This window comes from Acomys russatus, chromosome 2 (assembly GCF_903995435.1).
Source record: "Acomys russatus chromosome 2, mAcoRus1.1, whole genome shotgun sequence".
Classification (NCBI taxonomy): Eukaryota; Metazoa; Chordata; class Mammalia; order Rodentia; family Muridae; genus Acomys; species Acomys russatus.
In genome coordinates, this window is record NC_067138.1 from 87,599,760 (window position 1) to 87,618,677 (window position 18,918).

At 39.2% G+C, this 18,918-nt stretch overlaps 1 protein-coding gene across 2 annotated transcripts in view; it reads right to left on the reverse strand.

Annotated features, from left to right (window-relative positions):
• Positions 1-3,201: 3,201 nt before the first annotated feature.
• Positions 3,202-18,918, reverse strand: part of Mpdz (multiple PDZ domain crumbs cell polarity complex component) — a 130,615-nt gene continuing 114,898 nt past the window's right edge. For both annotated transcript variants that reach the window (XM_051163716.1, XM_051163709.1), the window contains 12 exons: positions 17,879-18,024; positions 17,172-17,255; positions 16,833-17,026; positions 13,224-13,371; positions 10,881-10,967; positions 9,716-9,806; positions 8,853-8,896; positions 8,058-8,180; positions 6,799-6,903; positions 6,124-6,236; positions 5,244-5,367; positions 3,202-3,376 (listed from right to left, as the gene is read on the reverse strand). In XM_051163716.1, coding sequence (XP_051019673.1) covers positions 3,230-3,376; positions 5,244-5,367; positions 6,124-6,236; positions 6,799-6,903; positions 8,058-8,180; positions 8,853-8,896; positions 9,716-9,806; positions 10,881-10,967; positions 13,224-13,371; positions 16,833-17,026; positions 17,172-17,255; positions 17,879-18,024 — 1,406 coding nt within the window. In that variant the 3' untranslated portion in view covers positions 3,202-3,229. The remainder of the gene's footprint in view (positions 3,377-5,243; positions 5,368-6,123; positions 6,237-6,798; positions 6,904-8,057; positions 8,181-8,852; positions 8,897-9,715; positions 9,807-10,880; positions 10,968-13,223; positions 13,372-16,832; positions 17,027-17,171; positions 17,256-17,878; positions 18,025-18,918) is intronic.

Consider the following 18,918-nt stretch of genomic DNA (forward strand, 5'->3'; position numbering starts at 1 on the left):
TTTATCTCTTGAAGTAATGAAGGCCAATCCAGCCATATAAACAGCTCCCTTTCAAAGGGCAAAGTTTAACATTAATTCCTAGTAGACAAAGTCCAGGAACATCTTTGCACAAATCAAATGCATTCCAGATCTGTCATGAACTGGAAACAACACAGCAGGGCTGCGGAAAGCATGTGATGAGAGTTCTGACATTCCCATACCGAAAGCACAAAGCCCACTCCTCCTGTCTCTCTGCAGGCAACCTTTCAACTCCCAGCTTCACTCTGAGATCTGAAGAGGGATGCTGGCATTCAGACAACAAACTACCTGAGCAAATCTAAATGGGCTTAATGCCATCTACCTCAGACAAGGCAAGAGCTCCCTTCCTTTCTTCATGTCTGTCAACATCTGCTTTCTTGAGATTCTTAAGGTGAAGAAAAGATCTCTTTTCAGTCTTCCCCTTTACGATTCAGTCTTCTGATACAGGGATTCCACAGACTTATGCCCCTACTATTCCCGGTGCTATAAATGGTTGGGGTGGAGTTAACATCACTGCTGCTATAATTATCACTTGGCAGTAATGAGGAACAGGACTAGAAATCTGTGGTGGTCTCCAGTTTAGCTGAACTATATCACTGAATGTATAGACAATTCTTTATCTTTTATCATATACAGGATTAATACTGTAAGATTACTTTAAACTCTTTGCCTAAGCATGTTCTTCCTCCATAAGACATATATTTATAGAAAAGAATAATAGAGGAAGCGTATGTCTTTGCTTCATTATAAAGCTGATGGAATCTATATTCTTTTTATTTTTAAACTTTGTCTCCTATCCCTCTTCCTCGTGTTTCTTAATAGCAGCATCATAGTAGCTCATGAAGTAAAAATACATTGTGATTTACTCAAGGGTTCCTTTATAAAGTATTGCCAACTAGTGGCTTAAGACACTAAGTTTTATCTTCTCATAATTCTGGTGGTCAGGAACTTGAAATCAAGGTGTCACCATAAAGGGCTTCATGGGAATGGATCCTTGCCTCTATCAGTTCCTTGGCTGATGTCACTGCCTCCATCTTCACACGGCCATATTCCCCCCCTGTGAATGGGTTGTCACAATCACAGGGAAGGACCCATCCTAGCCTGGCTTTAACTACACTGGCAACAACCCTATTTTCCAAGATTACGTTCTGAGATTCAGATAGATATGGATTCTTTGCACAACATTATTTAAGTGAGGACATGTACCTGTGTGGTCTTTCTTGGGGGTCGTTATTTTGACATACTGTCTCAAACATCAATTTGATCACTTGACTTTTCCCCAGTACTGATTCTAGTGTCCTCTACTGAAATCTTCTAAACTTCTAACTTGCAGAAGCAGCAAAGTTCAGCATCCACACCATGCAAGGATTCAGGCATACCTTCATGAGAGACGGTCTTTAAATGTCTAAAGGCCAGTATGTTATCAGAAAATTGAGATGGATTTTGTTAACCAACTACTTCAACTGACAATGATTGGCTGAAGATTTGCTGCAGCCTGCACTTTGGTTAATTCGTTTTGAGTTTTGCATGGACAACTAAACTCACAGGATGGTTATACAAAAATATTTTCTTAAATTTTAGAAGTGAACTCAAAGCTTTTTTAATGAAATGAGCTACCATTTTATAGACAACATGGTGAGAAAGCACTCTCATTGGCTAATTTGAGACAGGATCTGCAGACAAAGTGTTCTTGTTCCAGTTTCCATCCAGCATAGCCTTGTTGAGTAAGATAATTTCCATCTGACACATTTTAGCTCTTTACAAACATTGTAAGAATACAATATTACTGCATCTGTAGCATCCCTGAAAACCAACTTGGAAACAGAACACTTTCTTCCTATGTCATCATCCCCAGCTCATAAGGAGCCTATGAATCTTTGGTAGGAAACACTGGAGGTAAAAAGACATTGAAGTTTGTACAAGGACGTTGTTCAAAGTTCTTCGAATTGCATGTATGGTGAGACTCCAATAATTTGTAACAAGTAAATCTTGAACAATAAAGCTTTTCCTCAATATAAAGAACAAAGAAAGCATCTGCTTGTTTGTGCACCACAGAAACTTATTTATTCTCTTTAGCTCTGCATTTACACAAGAATGCTATAACAAAATATATGTACACTACTTCTGGTACAAATATAGATAATATTTAAAGTGACTTTATATACTCTAATGTAGGAGTTTCACGCTCTAAAATGGGATTAAACACATGATGATTCCTCACCAGTTGTCTCAGTAAACAGCTCCATCTGTTTCCCTGAGTCTTAAACTATTGTATTATGAGATGTTAATATAAGGCAACAAAATAAAGTTACTTAACCTCCTTAATTTTTCTGTCAATTTACTAATGACATTCAACCAAAATAATTACTAACACATTGCCCTTTTTATGCCATTAAGATTAGTACTAATGGAAAACCAATAGCACAGCACACTAACATATTTTCACGGTTGCATCAGTCTGTGACTCAGTATTAGAAGGCTCTGGGCTCCTTCACTGTTTTCTGAAGAACTGCAGCCAACACAGGGTAGTATCAATTCTTTTACTTTTAACAACATGAAAATATAGCAGGTCAAAAACTGAACATGAACACCAAGATATGCATTAAACACATTTTTAAGCTTAGAAAGACTGCTAAACATTTTAGTGGAAAAATATACATTAGAGGTAAGCACATCCAATATGTTGTAATGTTCACAAATTTTCTGAATTGCTGGACTGGGGCACTTCTACTAAATTCAAGACTGTCGTCTTCTCTTTTTCTCCTTCTCCTTCTTCTTCTCCTTTTAATAAAATTTCACTTTTTATCCTCATTTTCTGGAGCTATTTCTCTTAGTTAGCTTTGAATTATTTTGTTTCCATGCTAACAAAATGAATATATGATAATTTTGTCCATGTGACAATTAATTGTTAGATATCTTCAAAATAAAAAATGAGGTTTACCTACGTGAAAATTCTTTTTTCTTTCTTTCTTCTTCTTCTTCTTCTTTTTTTTTTTTTTTTTTTTTTTTTTTTTTGAGTTTAGGACCATGAAAAGGCAAGGGGAAAGGGAAAATGATGTTTGGTTGCTGGTAACAAAAGAAAAACAAAGGTTTCTCTTCTCCTTATAGTTTCCCCCAATGAACACAGCATGGGAAGCCCAAGTGGACAGTTCCACTTTGTTACAGCAGGAGGTGAGCAAGTGGTTGGGTTGCTTCAGCTCTGGCATCCAGTTCAGGAGAGCACCATGAGGTTGACAGTGCCTTTTGTCCGCTTAAGGATGGCAACGGCCTCTTCATGGGTCACCCCTTCTAGACTCTGCCCATTGACAGCAATGATCTGATCGCCCCTCTTCAGACGCCCGTCTTCTGCGGCTGCTCCCTGCAATGATAAAGTAGATTTGTTTACTTGTGAAAGAATGCAGCCTCGCACAAAGAAAAGGAGCTGAACAAGAATGCAAATTGCTCTGCGTGTACACACACACACACACACACTGCTCCCAGCGCCCCACACCATTAGGCATGATGAACACACACAAAAGAAGCCTTTTTCCAAAATGGTTTTACACTGAGATTCCAATCTGGGAGTGAATTTAGCAGTCATCAGAGTAGCTAGATGTTTTTTTTTTGGCTGTTTAGCACAGCAGTTGGTGGCAACTAAAATTAATAAAGAATATTTGGGCATCTGCCTAGCAGGAATGATTTTATAGAAACTAGGCTTTTCTAGCCTGTGAGGAGGGCCTCCAGAAAGACAAAAGACCAGGAAGAAACAAAAGCAGCTTCATCAAACAAAGCTTCTGAGACTGGGAAATGCACAGGTTTGCAGAGGCAGAAAGCCCACATGGAGGCTGACCAGGGCAAGGCTAAGTGAGGATTTAAAAGCCGTTCCTGGGCTGGAGAGATGGTGCTCACGCTGTGTGCCCAGCATCCATGTGGCTCTGAACTGCATTCCCAGCACACACCCCAGACACAAGCCCCCTACTCCATCTCCTGCAACAACTGCTAAGTGCAATTCTTTCTAAGCTTTGGAAAGAAAGACTGCTCAAGCTGTCTTGGTTCTTTCTGCAAGGGTAAAGAGATTCTTCCTATTCCTAAAGGCCCTAAATAATTATGATTAAACACAGACATAGCTATTTAAAAAAGAACTCCATCTAAAGGCATGCACATAGAAGATAATTATGCAATTAAATATAAGATTAAAAATATAGGAAAGTTAATGAGGAGCGTATAATGATGAAATTCTTAAAATATGTTCTAACTAGCATGCCTTAAATAAATTGTTCCTAGGCCGAGGAAAAGGATTGCATGACGCTTCTATTCATTGGCAAATGCTGTCTATATTTTTGGATATACCAATAACTTTAAAAAAATCTCACAAATTAAGCCTACAGCTAGTTTGCCATAAGAACAGCACTTTAAATTGGGTGAAAATGGTAGTATTTTCTAAATAATTGAAACTTCTTTAAAATTAAAGGACCATAGCACTTAAAGAGCCTAAATGAAATCTTTACAGGCCCTGACATTCACTTTGCTCTTTTACACTGTAAACTGTGAAAGTCCTAGTTTTCTCCTGCAGGCAACATGGTTCAGTTTTGTAGTCTCTGAAATAGGTCTTAACAACACAGTATCAACTATTCAAATTGCAGTCTCTTTATTCTTATTCTAAACATTTTTAAGATAGCTTAGTAGATGACTACAACACATACAGAGCTTTCTTTTCAAAAGTAATTGAATCCCTTGATTGTAAATAGTGCTATATTGTAGACGGCAGGTCTGCTCACCAATCTTCGAATTTAAAACATTTGTTTCTCTTTTCAATGAAATTACACCTATAAACAACCTAGTCATAATGTGAGATGTATTTTGTTCATTTTCTGTACCTACTTTAGATTTCACAACTACAAAAGAACACAGAGGAAAACATGCCAGTCCTTGACAGTAGACATATGAAAGTCTATTTTCAAAAGATCGTCATGTGTGATTTGTTTTCAAGTGAAAAGGACAGGCTTCATTAACTATATTGCTGAGAGTTTTCATAGAGTTTCAATTTCAACTATTTTTCTCTAAACATACCTAAACCTCAAATAGGACAAAAATATTTAATGGCATGTTCCTGCAGGGAATTCAGAAGGAAAATATCAACATTAACCATTTGGCATCACCTCAGGCCATAAACTAATAAGCCAGCTGCTGACCAGTGTTAATTAATGTTTAGTAGGGAGCAGAATGGTTAAAAGGTACAAGCTTACCTTTGCAAACACGGTTTTAACATAAATTGGTAAGTCTCCATGAGGGCTGCCATAGCCTCCTACAATGCTGAAGCCTAGGCCATCTGGTCCTCGGTCTAGTGTTATGGTCTTACACTGTGGAGGTCTACAGAAAAAGGAAGGGAGAAAAGAGCTCTGTGGTGATTAAACGTGCCTGTGTGTGCGCACGAGCATACCCACACCCACACCCTTGATTCTCTGTGCCTCATGCATTACCAGACTCAAATTACAGTTAGCACACTTCTGTATGTAACAAGGAAGATGTTATTTGTTGCCTATTGTCATACCATAGAAATTCTCATTCTTTTTCCAGCTTAATGGGAGAGGGTGAAAATTCAGAGAACCACAATGGAGGGTCATAAATGATGGTCTCAATTTTAGACAGGAAAATCAATTGTAAATAAGATAGGGCAGCATCAAATAATTTGAAACTTTAAATACGCCTCTTTTCTAAGGCTTTTACATTTAGTTTTATTTTCCAATATATTCAGTGTTTTCAATCAAAGCTCAATACACAAGAGCAAGATGTCCTCTTAAAAAAAGTAAACTGAAAACTCAGGAAGTGCAGTAGGGTGAACATCTGGTCTGTAATCTACCCATCTGACCAGGCAGCTGTCTGTAATCTACCCATCTCTGATTAGGTAACTGTCTGTAATCTATTCATCTCTGCCCAGGTAGCTGTCTGTAGTCAACCCATCTCTAACTAGCTGACAGGTAACAGCACTGATGCTTTCTACTTCATGCATCCTCTCCCATTACTTGACCTCCATGAGTGCCAGAAATATGGGACAGAGACCACACTTGTTGAGACAATTCGGTTTAAAAGCTACAAATGATATCCCACCGAAAATGTATTACTTACCCTAAATCATCTGGAAATAGACTGCCTGATGTCAGCCCAGAGAAAGCAAGACAAGGATTGGCAAGCTCTTGCTGGTGACCTGTGACCACACTCACATCTCCTCCAGCAACCACCTATGTGTAGGCCAAGTGAAAAGAGAAAAACACATGCTCATCTAGAGAATTCCCAAAATACTTTTCTCCAAAAAACAAACTTGGATTACAAGGAGCACTTTACTGCCTACTTAATCACATAAATGATTAAAATATTATTAAAAAGAAAGGAATTTCACAACGCCCAGACACTTCTTAACTGTCCAGATAGTAAAAATATCCTAAATTAAATTCTATAATTTTCTTTGATGTTTTTAAATCAGGGCCCCATGCACAATTACTTTTCAAAGATATTTAGAAGACATGCTACTCACGGGGCACACAAGATTCTAACAATCATTGGCTGCTAAGGCCCTGTATTTTTCTCTTTGGATATAAAATGTAAAATAATGAAGGCACTGGGATGAAAGGTCACAGAACATGTTTCATAATGCTTTCTTGGAGCTCTCAATTTAATCTGGGCATTCCAGGAATATATTAAATACAACAGTAGCAGAAGACTGAACTGTTTTTATTTAGCCCCAGGGATCCTGTGTCCTCAGGCTCCCTGTGTTCTGACTAGTGCTTGGGACGAAAGCCTTACCTGCACTTCAATGGAGCTAGAGGCATTCTTCATCAAGTTAACTGCCTGTGTATGAGTCATCCCCTCAGTGGACGCGCCACAGATGGTGACAATCCTATCCCCGACCTGCAAGACAAATAGCCACCATGCAGACAGGGCTGACAGGCTAGCACAGTCTTTCTTCTCTACCACTCACAGTGTACTTAAGTTGCCACCCGTCACTGATATATTCAAGGAGACCACTAGCTCAAGTCTAAGAAGCAACTACAGAAAGAGACAGGACAGATGGATTGGATAGTTCTGGGGGAGGGAGAGCGATGAGTACAAAGTTTCTCTTTCTCGGTCCCCTTTCTCCTGGGTAAGATATTACTTATTAAAGCCATAAAGTACCAGTGTCATTTGGAAGCCACTTTTCTCTGGACATTATCATTATCACCATGTCAGATGAGACCGTAAGTCAGAGTTTGGCAAAATAAGGGCAGCAGAGCTAACCTGGCACAGCGCCCACTTCAGTTAGTCAAATGTGGTTGGAAGACAGCATGCTTACTTGGCTCTTTCTCAGGCCAGTGCTGAACAGTTGCAAGAGAGTCCTAGCCCCCAATTTAAAAAGCCCGCTCTGTCTCAAAGGAAGTTAACTGACCCTATGGCATTATGGTATAATTAGTTTCTCAGTGTGCATCGTAAGTATAGAAGTGCGGAGCCATTCCCAAACTCGAGGTTATTTCACTAACATATGGTTCTTCTGGAGACCTTGTTCGCAGCATAGGCGCAAGAGATTTTCCTTCAGAGACACTGAGCTGCAATAAGGGGAGCCAGGCTTGCAGTACGGTTCAGCACAAAGCTGGACATCGGAGCCATCCCTCAACCTTGAAGCGAATTCATATGTTTTACAGTATTTGAAGTCATAGTTGCATTAAATGCCAGTAAAAATTATAATAAAATGAAGTAAACAACATTTTCCAATTTGGTATGGTTAAGTCAACATTTAAAACGATAAAACATATGAAGGAGCTTATCTTCTGTGTTGTGCTCTGGACACATTTTGTTTTCTTTTCAATGTGTTCCAAAGTTGTAATTTCCTTACAATCTTCCATCTGACAGTATCAGGTTCCCCCTTGTTACTACTTATCTTTCACTTAAAGTAAGCTCAGCCATAGCTCCACTCAGTGTTTAAAAGCAGATTTAAACCCTGAGAACCACCTGGCCTCAGGTGGCTGGACTGAGAAGTAGAAACATCGGCTACATTTCCTAGCGCCATGACGGTTAGTGGGAAAACTTACTCTGAGTTTCTGAGTTTGTGCTGCAACACCATTTGGGTGCATCATGGCAATAAATATAGGAACATCGCCGAGGGGGCTGCCCACTCCTCCAGCAATGCTGAGTCCCAGTGAGTCAGCAGGCCCCTGCCATAGAACAGACATATTTTGGTCAAAGTAGTATTTTAAACTGAACTTTCGTTTGTTCTTTGAAACACAATAGTCTATTGCCAGTTGGGATCTTCTAGGTATGAGGGCGGAAAATACTTCATTTGACACAGTGGTTTAGGAAGTAAAGCAATTGCCATGTACTAAATCAGGTTGAGCTTGAGAGAAGGCAGGCAAACTCAGGGAAAAGACCACACTGTGCAAAACCACGTAAGCCCATGCTCACACTCAGGACTTTACACTTTCTGGTGCAAGGGCTGGAGCACAAGCACAGCCCCCAACAAAGCTCTGCAGTGGGCATGTAGTATAGAGTGATGGCAGAACTGAGGAGACTGTGTAACAGCTCTGGGCAAACCATGCCTTTCTCTTCTCGCCTGCACATGCCTATCAGGCCATATGTCCTAAATAAATGTTTATTCATCAGCACAAGAAGTGAGAGGCAGGGAATTATTCTGTGTAGGGGCAGAATGATACCATTTTTGACAGTATAAAAATGTAAATAAGGACTTTTATTATGTCTAAGGAATCTGGCAATGATTCGATTTCATTATAACCACTGCTTAAAATGTACATATATATTTTTCAGATGGGCACGATAAAATGTTTAACAGGAAAATACAAACAAAAATGCCTTGGAAGACAGCAAATTACCTTTTTTATCTCAACAGTTCTTAATCCCTGGATTTCAGATGCTACTGTAAAGGCAAAAGTAGATAAAATGTGGCTGTTAAAATATGTTCATGCTTATTACCATTTTAGCCATTGTGTGGAGCTGGGTGCCACTGCGTGAGCTATCTGTTTTCAAAGGCAGATACTTGGTTATCAATCAGCAGCACACCTGATTAAATCCAGCTCACAGAGGACTCTAGTTTCCCAAGTGGAAAGATGTGCATGCTGTCCCATTCTTCCGTCTGGGTTCAGCTCTATTATATAACTATACAATCTACCCGACTGAATTAAGAACAGACTATGCTTTGGATAGAAAATTGCTCACACAGCTGAGAGGAATAGTTATGGATGAGTTAAAAAAAATCTATGCACTGTGTCTAAATTTCTAGAATATTAGTCACATTGCAAATAGAGACTGCCATATGGCGAGTTTCTTCAGTTTGAAAAGCTCTCAACCAATGCGCCAAGCCAAAAATCTTCTGTGCCATGATTTCATGTAATTAAAACACAGGAGGATTGTTTCAGTTTTCTTGATTCTTTTGTAATCTTCATGAAAAAAGAAGGCCTTGCTTAGTGGTACTTTCCGATTTACTGGAGTTATATTCAATAGAGAAAAGAACAAAATCAAATATGCTAATCTGCTTGGTAAGAAAAAATTACAGAGACGTCTATAACTTGTACGGGAAACATAAGTGGGAAAAACTGCCACAGAGAATGCCTTCGTTTGCTCAGGATTTTATCTCTACATTAGGATATGGGATGGTTTGGGGGAAGAAATGCAATCAGTGGTAAACAATCCAAAAAAGAGTCACTGTCAAACAGATAAAACGATAAGCCAGTCTTACATGCGTTCTTCTTTGCGTTACTTTCCAATGATTCTGATGCATTCATTCCAGAAAGTGGGAGAGTGAAGGATGACAGGCTACTCTCACTCACCTAAAACATACGGCAATTATTACACAGACAGTTTCAAAATTATAATTCCCCTACGTACAAAATATTTCACAATTCCATTTGTCTATCTCATCTAAAGAGAAACACTGTTAAAAAGCAGTGATGTCTGGTACTTTTAAAGGTAACTTATGCAAAGTTATCGGCTTCTTTTTCTGTTTTAAGGAATAATGACATAAATAATTGAACATGAAAGGATAGTTGAAGCTGATTTTAACCTATGTAAAAATTTAGTAGTCCTTCATAGCCTCCTTCAAGACTTAATTCTCTTTGAATTTAAACTACTACACAACAGCTAGGACTTAAATTTTTATAACAAGTGAGCTGGAGACCTGTGGTGGTAATTAAGGGTGTTAGAAAATGGTGTTTATGAACAGACTCATGAAAATGAGATCCTGTCATCAGAAGATAATACTGAGAATAAAGCTTGCCAAGAATCATGCAATTATTGTATTCATGTGTGTGGTTTTCACGTATGTATGGGTAGGGGGCGTACATGTGCCTATAACCATTCATGAGTGTGGAAGACACAGGGCCACTTTAGGTGCCTTCCTCAGGAGGCATCCACATCGCTTTCTGAGCCAGGGTTTCTCATTGGGATCTGGGGTTTGGAAGCATCATAAAAATTGGCTTTTTCATGTGGACTCTGGGGAATTAACTTAAGCCCTCATGCTAAGTCTGCATGAACTATCTCTCTAGCCCATGAATCAAATTATTTTAATATCATCTTTCTATTTAGAGTTCCTACCTGGAACTTTTCAGTTGGATGCTAATTGGTGTTTGTTTGACAGTATCTTAAAGTATATTACCTTGACTAGATTTGTCTGACCTACACTGAATAGGTGGGTAACTTTTGAGACTATGAAGAAGAATGCTGGAAACAAAGTCCCTCTGAACTGCTAAGAGCCCCAGAGTCTGTCTTGTTCTTTCCTGTCAAACTCTCCACACTGCTAGAAGGCTGGACCTGTGCCTGTGACCCTAGGCTGACTCTCAGGGGACATCTCTGAGCTCCCCTTTGCACATGGACTGGTTTTCTCTGTAAACTCCACAGGTACCCACCTGGCTGCTTTGAGAAGGCCTCCTCTCTGAATGGAATGGACCAGATTTGATTCTTCCAACTTCCAGGGTTACTGTACCTAGGGAACACTGAGGGAGACAGTTTGTGAAAATATTAAAACAAAATTCTATAATTGAGTATTAATTTCTTATGAAACACCATGACTTAAGCAGGGCAAGTGAACCAGAGGAACTCAGACTTTAAAATGCAAACAAAACCTATAAAACCACTACCCACACAATTTCTATTTCCTTTAATAGAAAGGGTACTCAAACAGTTCAGTCAGGTTATCTTGATACATGACAGTTGAGAAGACCTCCTATATAATACTGGGATAAATTCTTCTACAAATATAATTTTCCTTGCAGTTCTTTATAGCTGACACTAGGTAAGAAATGCAGTATAGTTTAATAATGGAAGAGGCACAAGGAGGTGCCTGAGAGTTTGGATTTTCAGAAACAGCTTTCCTATTATTGCAAAAACACTTCAATAAAATTTATGTGCATAAGTTATTTGAATATTAAAATTTGTCTCTTTCAAAGTAAAGAATTAGACAAAACAACAAAAAAGCTAGAGAAAGTCAAACTTACAACATATAAATGGTTATGGTTCTCATTATATATTGCCTGACCAGTTTTTAAAATGGCTGGCTGAACTGACTTTAAAAATCATTTATGGTATCTCAGTTCAACATCCTTCTCTCTTTCTGCAAGATCCCTCAGATGTCCCCTGCTAACAACTGTTCCTAATTTATCTCCAAAAGAAGCTGATCTTCCTTAAAGAATTCTGATCACTAGCTAGGCATGGCTTGTGGCTATATCTCCAGCACTCCAGAAGCTAAGCAGGTTGGTCACAGTGAGTTCCAGGCCTGCTTAGACTATATAGTGAGTTCTAGGATAGCCTGGGCTACACAGAATGACACTGTCTCAAACACCAATACCCTGCCTCTTCAAAAAACAAAATAAAACCACAACAAAACCATTTCTGGTCACTTTGTTTTGATGACTTTAATAAATAACAGCCTTAATGTGTGTTCCATTAACTGATGATATTATTAACTAATGATAGCTATCCAAACCACAGAGGTGGAGGTGGAGCTTCAATCTGGAAGAAGCTTCTAGAAGTCCAGTCCGAGAGGTTCCCAGTGGCAGCAATGCCCAGCAGCCCTACCAGCTGGGGAGCTGACACCCACAGGCTCACATTCACTCAAACCCAGATGTGGGAAATAAGAAATGATAGTGTTTTCAAGTTCATGCTGAATTAATCTTCAGGTTAAAAACAATCAGGCTAAGGAAGATACAGTAAGTAACAACTCAACTGACAATACCATCTTCTCTAGAAGCCAGATCATTTGCTAACAGAGACTCTACCTCCCTCCCACAACTTGTTCTGATGACTACTCTGTCATTCACAGCTTATGACGTCACCTTCCAACAGAGAATGGTTCTTCAGGAATAGCTTTCTATAGAGGAAATCTACCTCATGAGGTGAGATGCACTAAAGCTCTAAGTCAGTAGTTTTCAATATGTGGGCCCTAATCCCTTTGGGGTCAAATGACCCTTCCACAGGGGTCACATATCAGATACCCTGCAATCATATATTTACACTACAATTCCTAACAGTAGCAGAATTACAGTTATGAAGAGTAAAAAAAAATCAATTTTATGGTTGGAGGTCACCACAACATGAGGAATGACATTAAAGGGTCTCAGCATCAGGGAGGCTGAAACACAGCACAAGTGATACAGGCATGGTGTTGGTTTGATGGGTGAGTCTGTCTAAGTTCCCTTCAGTGATGAAGGAGACACACCGCAGAACAGTTTTACTCTAACTTAAAATAGAGTACTGGTGTGGAGTCAGATGGGAACTGGGCTATACACTCCTGTGTGTGAAGCAGAGTGAAATTCTTTCACTTGGGGTCACAAGACTAATGCCATTGTGCTGTGCCTAGAAAGGGGGTTCAGAAAAGGGCTAAAAAGGAAAAGGACAAAAAACATAGTCTCCCGCAATGCTGAGCGGGGCTCTGGTAGCCTTCTAACACCTCAGATGACAGACTTCATTTAAATCATGTTGTAAGAATAAATCCAGAAAGAAACAGGAAAGAACGTATATTAAGACTTTTGTGGTCTGAAAATGTATTCTTCTTTTAATATGCACTTTAAAGATTTGCTGCTATTTCAGGTATTTGTGTCATAAACTCTACTAACAAAGTTATTAATATAGCAACATCATAAATGGTCATAAGCTCACTGCTTGGAAATATAGTATCACACTTCTGTCTCATCTGCGATGACAACTAACACAGATAATTACTATCTAATTTATGTTTGTCACTTAATTTCTACCTTTAGCAGGGCAGCAACTGCTTCCTGGGTGGCATTACGGACATCTTCTCCATTCACCATTAAAATCTGGTCCCCCTGCATCAGTCTCCCATCAGCATCTGCAATGCCTCCTTTGACAATGTCTGATACAAACACTCCCGTGTCATTTCTGCAAGAAACAATGAATTTCAGCATCAAGACTGGGTCTCAGCTGCAATGCAATAATTATTTAATCAAAAGTTAATCATTCTAAGTGAAAATTATATATATATTTTAAGAGTTTATAGATTTTTCTGCAATGCTGGGGCAGCTTTACCAGAATATGAGAAATAACAGTGATTTTTTTTTATCTTAAAAGAGTATTTCATAGATTAAAAGTATCTCTCATGGGCATATCTAGTGTTGTTGTTAATTTACCAGTATTGTCTAATAATGTTTATTATTATTAAGCCTAAAATTATTATTATTATAGCAGTATTGTTTAACTTGCTAGCATTCCAATAATGACATAGACACCTGTTATATTTTAAAATAGCCTTAATTAACCTGGGGCAGGGAAGATATTAATGCCCTAAACTACTTCCCATAGTGGGGCAGGTATGGGGTATCTGTCCCAATCCTATGTCATCTGCTTCTAATAGTTTCTAACAAGCTAACTCCCATCCATAACCCCATATACGTACCCCATATATGTTCTTCATCTGGACGCAATCCTCCATCCATGTTGGCCTTGTGCTTCTCTTTCATTTAACCCATGATGGCGCAACCTTCTTTTCCTCTCCTCTCTTCCCATCTCTCTTCCTCCCAAGATTCTCTCTGTCTCCCCAAGCAGCAGAACCTTAGCCATACCTATCTCTTTTGCCCTGCCCAGGTGTAATGGCCTTTTATTGGTCAAACAGGTTAGGCTCTTAGGCAAGGTAGGTCACAGAGACAGAAAGCAGTAATTAGCATCAAAATACATCAGACCAACCTCCAACCTAGTCTTCATCAGTTATGGACTCTAAATAAGGGGTTGCCACAGTCCTTATTTTATGAGCCACATACCCAGAAGGTGGTAAAACCAGCAGTAAGGACTCAGTGGGTGGGTTATGAGTGAGTGGCTTTTCCACACCACATTGAATCTCTCTACTGACACTGTCCTACAGTCATGTGAGCATGCTGAAGTTATCATCAACATCATTAATGTTATCAGAAATAAATGACAGCTATGTACCACAAACTGAAACTCTGTTATGTACAACTTAACCACTGTTAGTACAGTAGAGGAATGCTAATTCAGAATATGGCTATTCTGGCAAGATATCACACCCAAAGATCTTCTAGGTCTGTGTGATCTGGCTGGAATACAAACACGTCTTTAATCTAGGAGATAGAGGCAAGCAGCTCTAAATTCAAGGACAGCCTGGCATAGAGCAAGTATCAGGTAAAGAAAAGCATAAATCTAGGCATGGTGCTACAAAGATGCCTTTAATCCCTCCAAAAAAGGTAAAGTAAAATTTGTAGAAGGAAGCACCCCTGTTTGAAAGTAATGTCTAATTGAGGCAGAAAAAGTGACGAATCAGAGAAGATTTGACAGAAAAGGATACACTCAACTCTCATGAGGAGAGGAAAGGGAAGCCACTTAAGAGGCAGTTTTACAGAAAGAGGGGGCAGTTTTTATGAGGACAGTAACAGAGAGATGGGCTGCAGAGAAAGAGCTCAGGCGAAGAGGGAACGAGCCAGAGAATGAGAAGAAGCAAGAAGATTAGAGCGGATGGCTGAGTCGGTCTGAGGCCAAGCAGAGCAATTCCGGGCCAAGAAAGAAGCCAGATTAAATAAGTCACCTGGGAGAAGAGTTAGAGCCAGAACAGCTGAGTTGAACTAGCCAGCCCAGTGCTCAGAAAGAACAAATAAGGGTGAGCTTATTAAGCAGTAAGTCTCAGAGGCTAAAACATTCTAGGTCTAGATTAGATTGTATGGAGGTTAGAAGCTTCTAGGACTAGGCCTAGGTTAGCAAAAGAAGGCAGATAACCTCTCAGATAACAATTAAGCCAGGAAAATAAAATTAGTTTTACATACTATGATGTCTTTTAGATCATTTTAGTTTACTTTTGCATATAATAGATTTATTACAGACAAATAATTGTTAATCTTATTCTCATTGTTTCACAAAACTGAAAGCAAACTCGTGGAATTTCCCATTAAGGTACAAAGGTAACTATAAACAGGATTGTACAGTAAAAGCTGAACTGGACAAGAAGACTTGAGACACCTCATTTAATCATTAAAAGACTTCATCTAACCAGGGATTTTCTCCTGTTTAAATAGGGTGTTAGGATTATATGGTTTCTTTGGCATGTTCTTCTCAAGGAAAATGGTTAGGTTTTATTATCAGTTTATAGTGTTCTGACCACAGCAGCCTTGGACCTCAATTGATTCTGCAAGAACGGGGCTACAGTGCTATCATTCCAAGGCAGCCCACTTTCCCCTGACACATTCTCATTGAGATTGCATTAACACCATTCACTTCCTCCAGGCATTAAAAATAAAGTTAGGGCTTCATTTTCTCTGAAAACGCAAACTGGTAAATATGTCCTCTTAATTCCAAATAGAAGCATGTGGCTACAGAACAGCAAGCATAATTCTTAGGTGGTGCCTCACTGGAAGGCTGCTTTGAAAGTGTGGAAGACGGTAGCTCAGGGCTACTTCAGACTACACGAAGCCTGCTTCTGAGTCCTGGCTCATTTGCTTATCTCTTCAATACACTCTGTTCCTGATGGTCTTATAACACACAAGGAAAAACTGTTCATGAACTCGCTACTGGTTAATATTACTTCTATACACATGAATTAATATAAATTATGTAGGAATATTCTTTAATATTATACATGTACTTCAATAACAAAATACTGAAAGCCTGCTTTATGCTTTCAGACCTTTTCTGGTGACACAAGCCTTACACTAGACTATCTACCCTCCCTCTCTTGTAACACAGCAACTGTCATTGATTACTTTAAACTTCAGCTTAGACACATGTTTTCTTGAAACCTTTCACCACTCCACTTTCTTAAATAAGGAACTCAGTTGGTCCATTTCTTCTCTGGCTCCCCCAAAGAACCTCTGTTGTTCTCAACAAATTCATTTGCTATAAGAATTAAGAGCCTTAGTCATCAGAGGATGAATTTTTAACAAGATTTTAAAATTTAAATCTGTAATATTATTATTATTATTATTGTGTGTGTGTGTGTGTGTGTGTGTGTGTGTGTGTAGGCCACTTGGGTGTGATATCAGAGGAGCTGAGAAGAGATGTTACATCTCCTGAAGTGGTAGTAGTTATAACAGTTGTAAGCCACCCGGTATGGGTGCTGTAAAACGACCCCAGGCCATTTAGAAGAACAGCAAATGCTCTTACCTACTGAGCCCTGTCTCCAGCCCTTGAGGATGAATTTTCTGAGGTGAAGAACTATTTCCTACTTAACTGATCCTCAGGATGTAATGTATCTCTTGGCACACAGCAGATACTTTATAGCAAATGACCTTTTGCTGTAGAGTGTACAGCCCTCCAACACACTGACTTACAGTGTCTACAATGACTCAATATAAACGATTGACACATTCAATCCGTTTCAAGGATTGTTCTCTCCAACACACCTTTTGCCAACAATACTCAACCCCAGGCCTTTGCCTGGCCTCTTCTGCAGCTCAATGGTGAAAGTGTCACACACGTCCTCCTCTTTATATGGGGCCTCGTCTCGGTAGAGCGTCAACCGTACTCTGTGTGGAGTCTGTCTGAGGACATTGATTGCTTCATCGTGCGTAGCCTTTCTCAAGTCAATACCATTCACCTGTACAGAAACGGGGTGCTGATGGTGAGGAGCTAGGTGAGGTAAGTGAAGAATGGGAAGAAAGAGGAAGAATAAAAAGAAGGAAGGAAAGCTCACCACCCATGACCTCTGCTTTTTAAACTGGGTTACAAATAAGCATTTGTACCTCTAAAATCTGGTCTCCAGCCCACAGTCTTCCATCTTTACATGCTGCTCCCTCTTCATAAACTTCATGGATAATAATAGCACCCTAGAGCCCAAATGTAACATACCAATATGTCATAAATCCTTCCTAGGAAGGCTAGGAAGAAAGAAATTCAAGACACTGTACTTTGAGAGACAGCTAAAAGGGCATGCACTCGCTGGGTCCGTATATGAGCCACACATCAAAATGTAACAAAACACCTACTGATAAGACTTTTGTTAAATGGCTCAGAGAGGCATATACTTTTTCTAATGATAGAGAAATCTGCAGATAAAACTTATAAGATTTATAAAGCATCCATGAATAAAGATACAGCAACATTCCTATCTACAAATGTAAAAACTTTAAAAATATTTTGACATATAAAAATTTTTGTATAAAGGATTTTGTACTTTTTACAATATGGTTGAGATAACCTGGGTATAAGAAAAAAGGAAGTTAAACAATTCCTAGGACCAGTAAAGTGATACAAAAATGCTGCAATCTTAAGTGTAACAGTCTATTTAACTCAGTCCTGGCTTAGTCACAGTCATAACCCTAGTTTCTGTTACCAGAGATATATATTTTTTTCTCAGCCTTTACATGGTCTCATGGTCCTTCTCATGGTCTCATGGACCACCTCAAGGCTCCTTACTTGGTGGTGGGACTTCTCTGCGTAAGGCACTTACCAGCAGTGTATCTGACCCCCCAACAATACTCAGGCCCAGTCCTGTTTGCCCTTTGGAAATCTCAATTGTTGTTTCACAGCCAGGGATGATGGGGCAGGTGGCAGGGTCAGAAGCAAAAACTGCAGGTGTTGATGACCTGCTTGTACCTAAAAGTGAGTACAGAATGAATGAGTCACAAATAGAAATTCTTTAGAAAGAACATGTCAAATTCAGCACACAAGTTGCCTTTGAGGATTGAGAAAGTGATTAGGGGAAAGGCAACTTCAAATCTGCCTTCAATATTTTAGCTAATTCTGTATTTAAAATATCAAAATAGTATGACCAATTCATCATCATTAAACTGAGGCTATGCATACAATTTCTTGCTTATTTTTAAGGTTATTTTGCATTTTTAAATTGCTGAAGGTACAAAGGACAGAGAATGAAGGAAAACAAACGAGAGCTCAGTTGAGCCTCCAGCTTGAATTTAGTCACCTGCACTTCACCAAAGCAAACATGCTTCCTCACCCTCGGACACAAGTTGGCCTGCACACACTCGCAAGCACACTCAGAGGAAGGAAATTCATGATTAATTCTGGTCATGGTGCTGTACCACGGTTTGACAGCTTTTATTTTCTTTTTCTTTGTATCCTCAAGCAACTCTTCTCATGTAATTGATTCTGAGCATATTTGCACATTTAGAAACACATGCAAAAATATTCACTTTATTCATTTCTAATCTTTCTCCTTGATTCTCACTTGGTATTTTTTTATAATTTTGACATCAAATCCTGCTATATACATTTCTGAATTGGCAAGATAAGAACCCAGTGTGAAAAAATAAAGAGAACAACCCCATGGCTTGTTTTCTGAGTGTGCACACCACACACATGTTACGACACAGGAAAAACCAGGTTTCAGAGAACCATTCCTGCTGAGTGTGTGCTGTGCAGACAAGATGCTCTCTTTTCAGGAACTCAGAAACAGACTTTGCTTTTACTCCTGAAACGGTAAAAGCAGGTGTATGTTATTTTTCATTTATGCTGTTTTCATTGAGAATT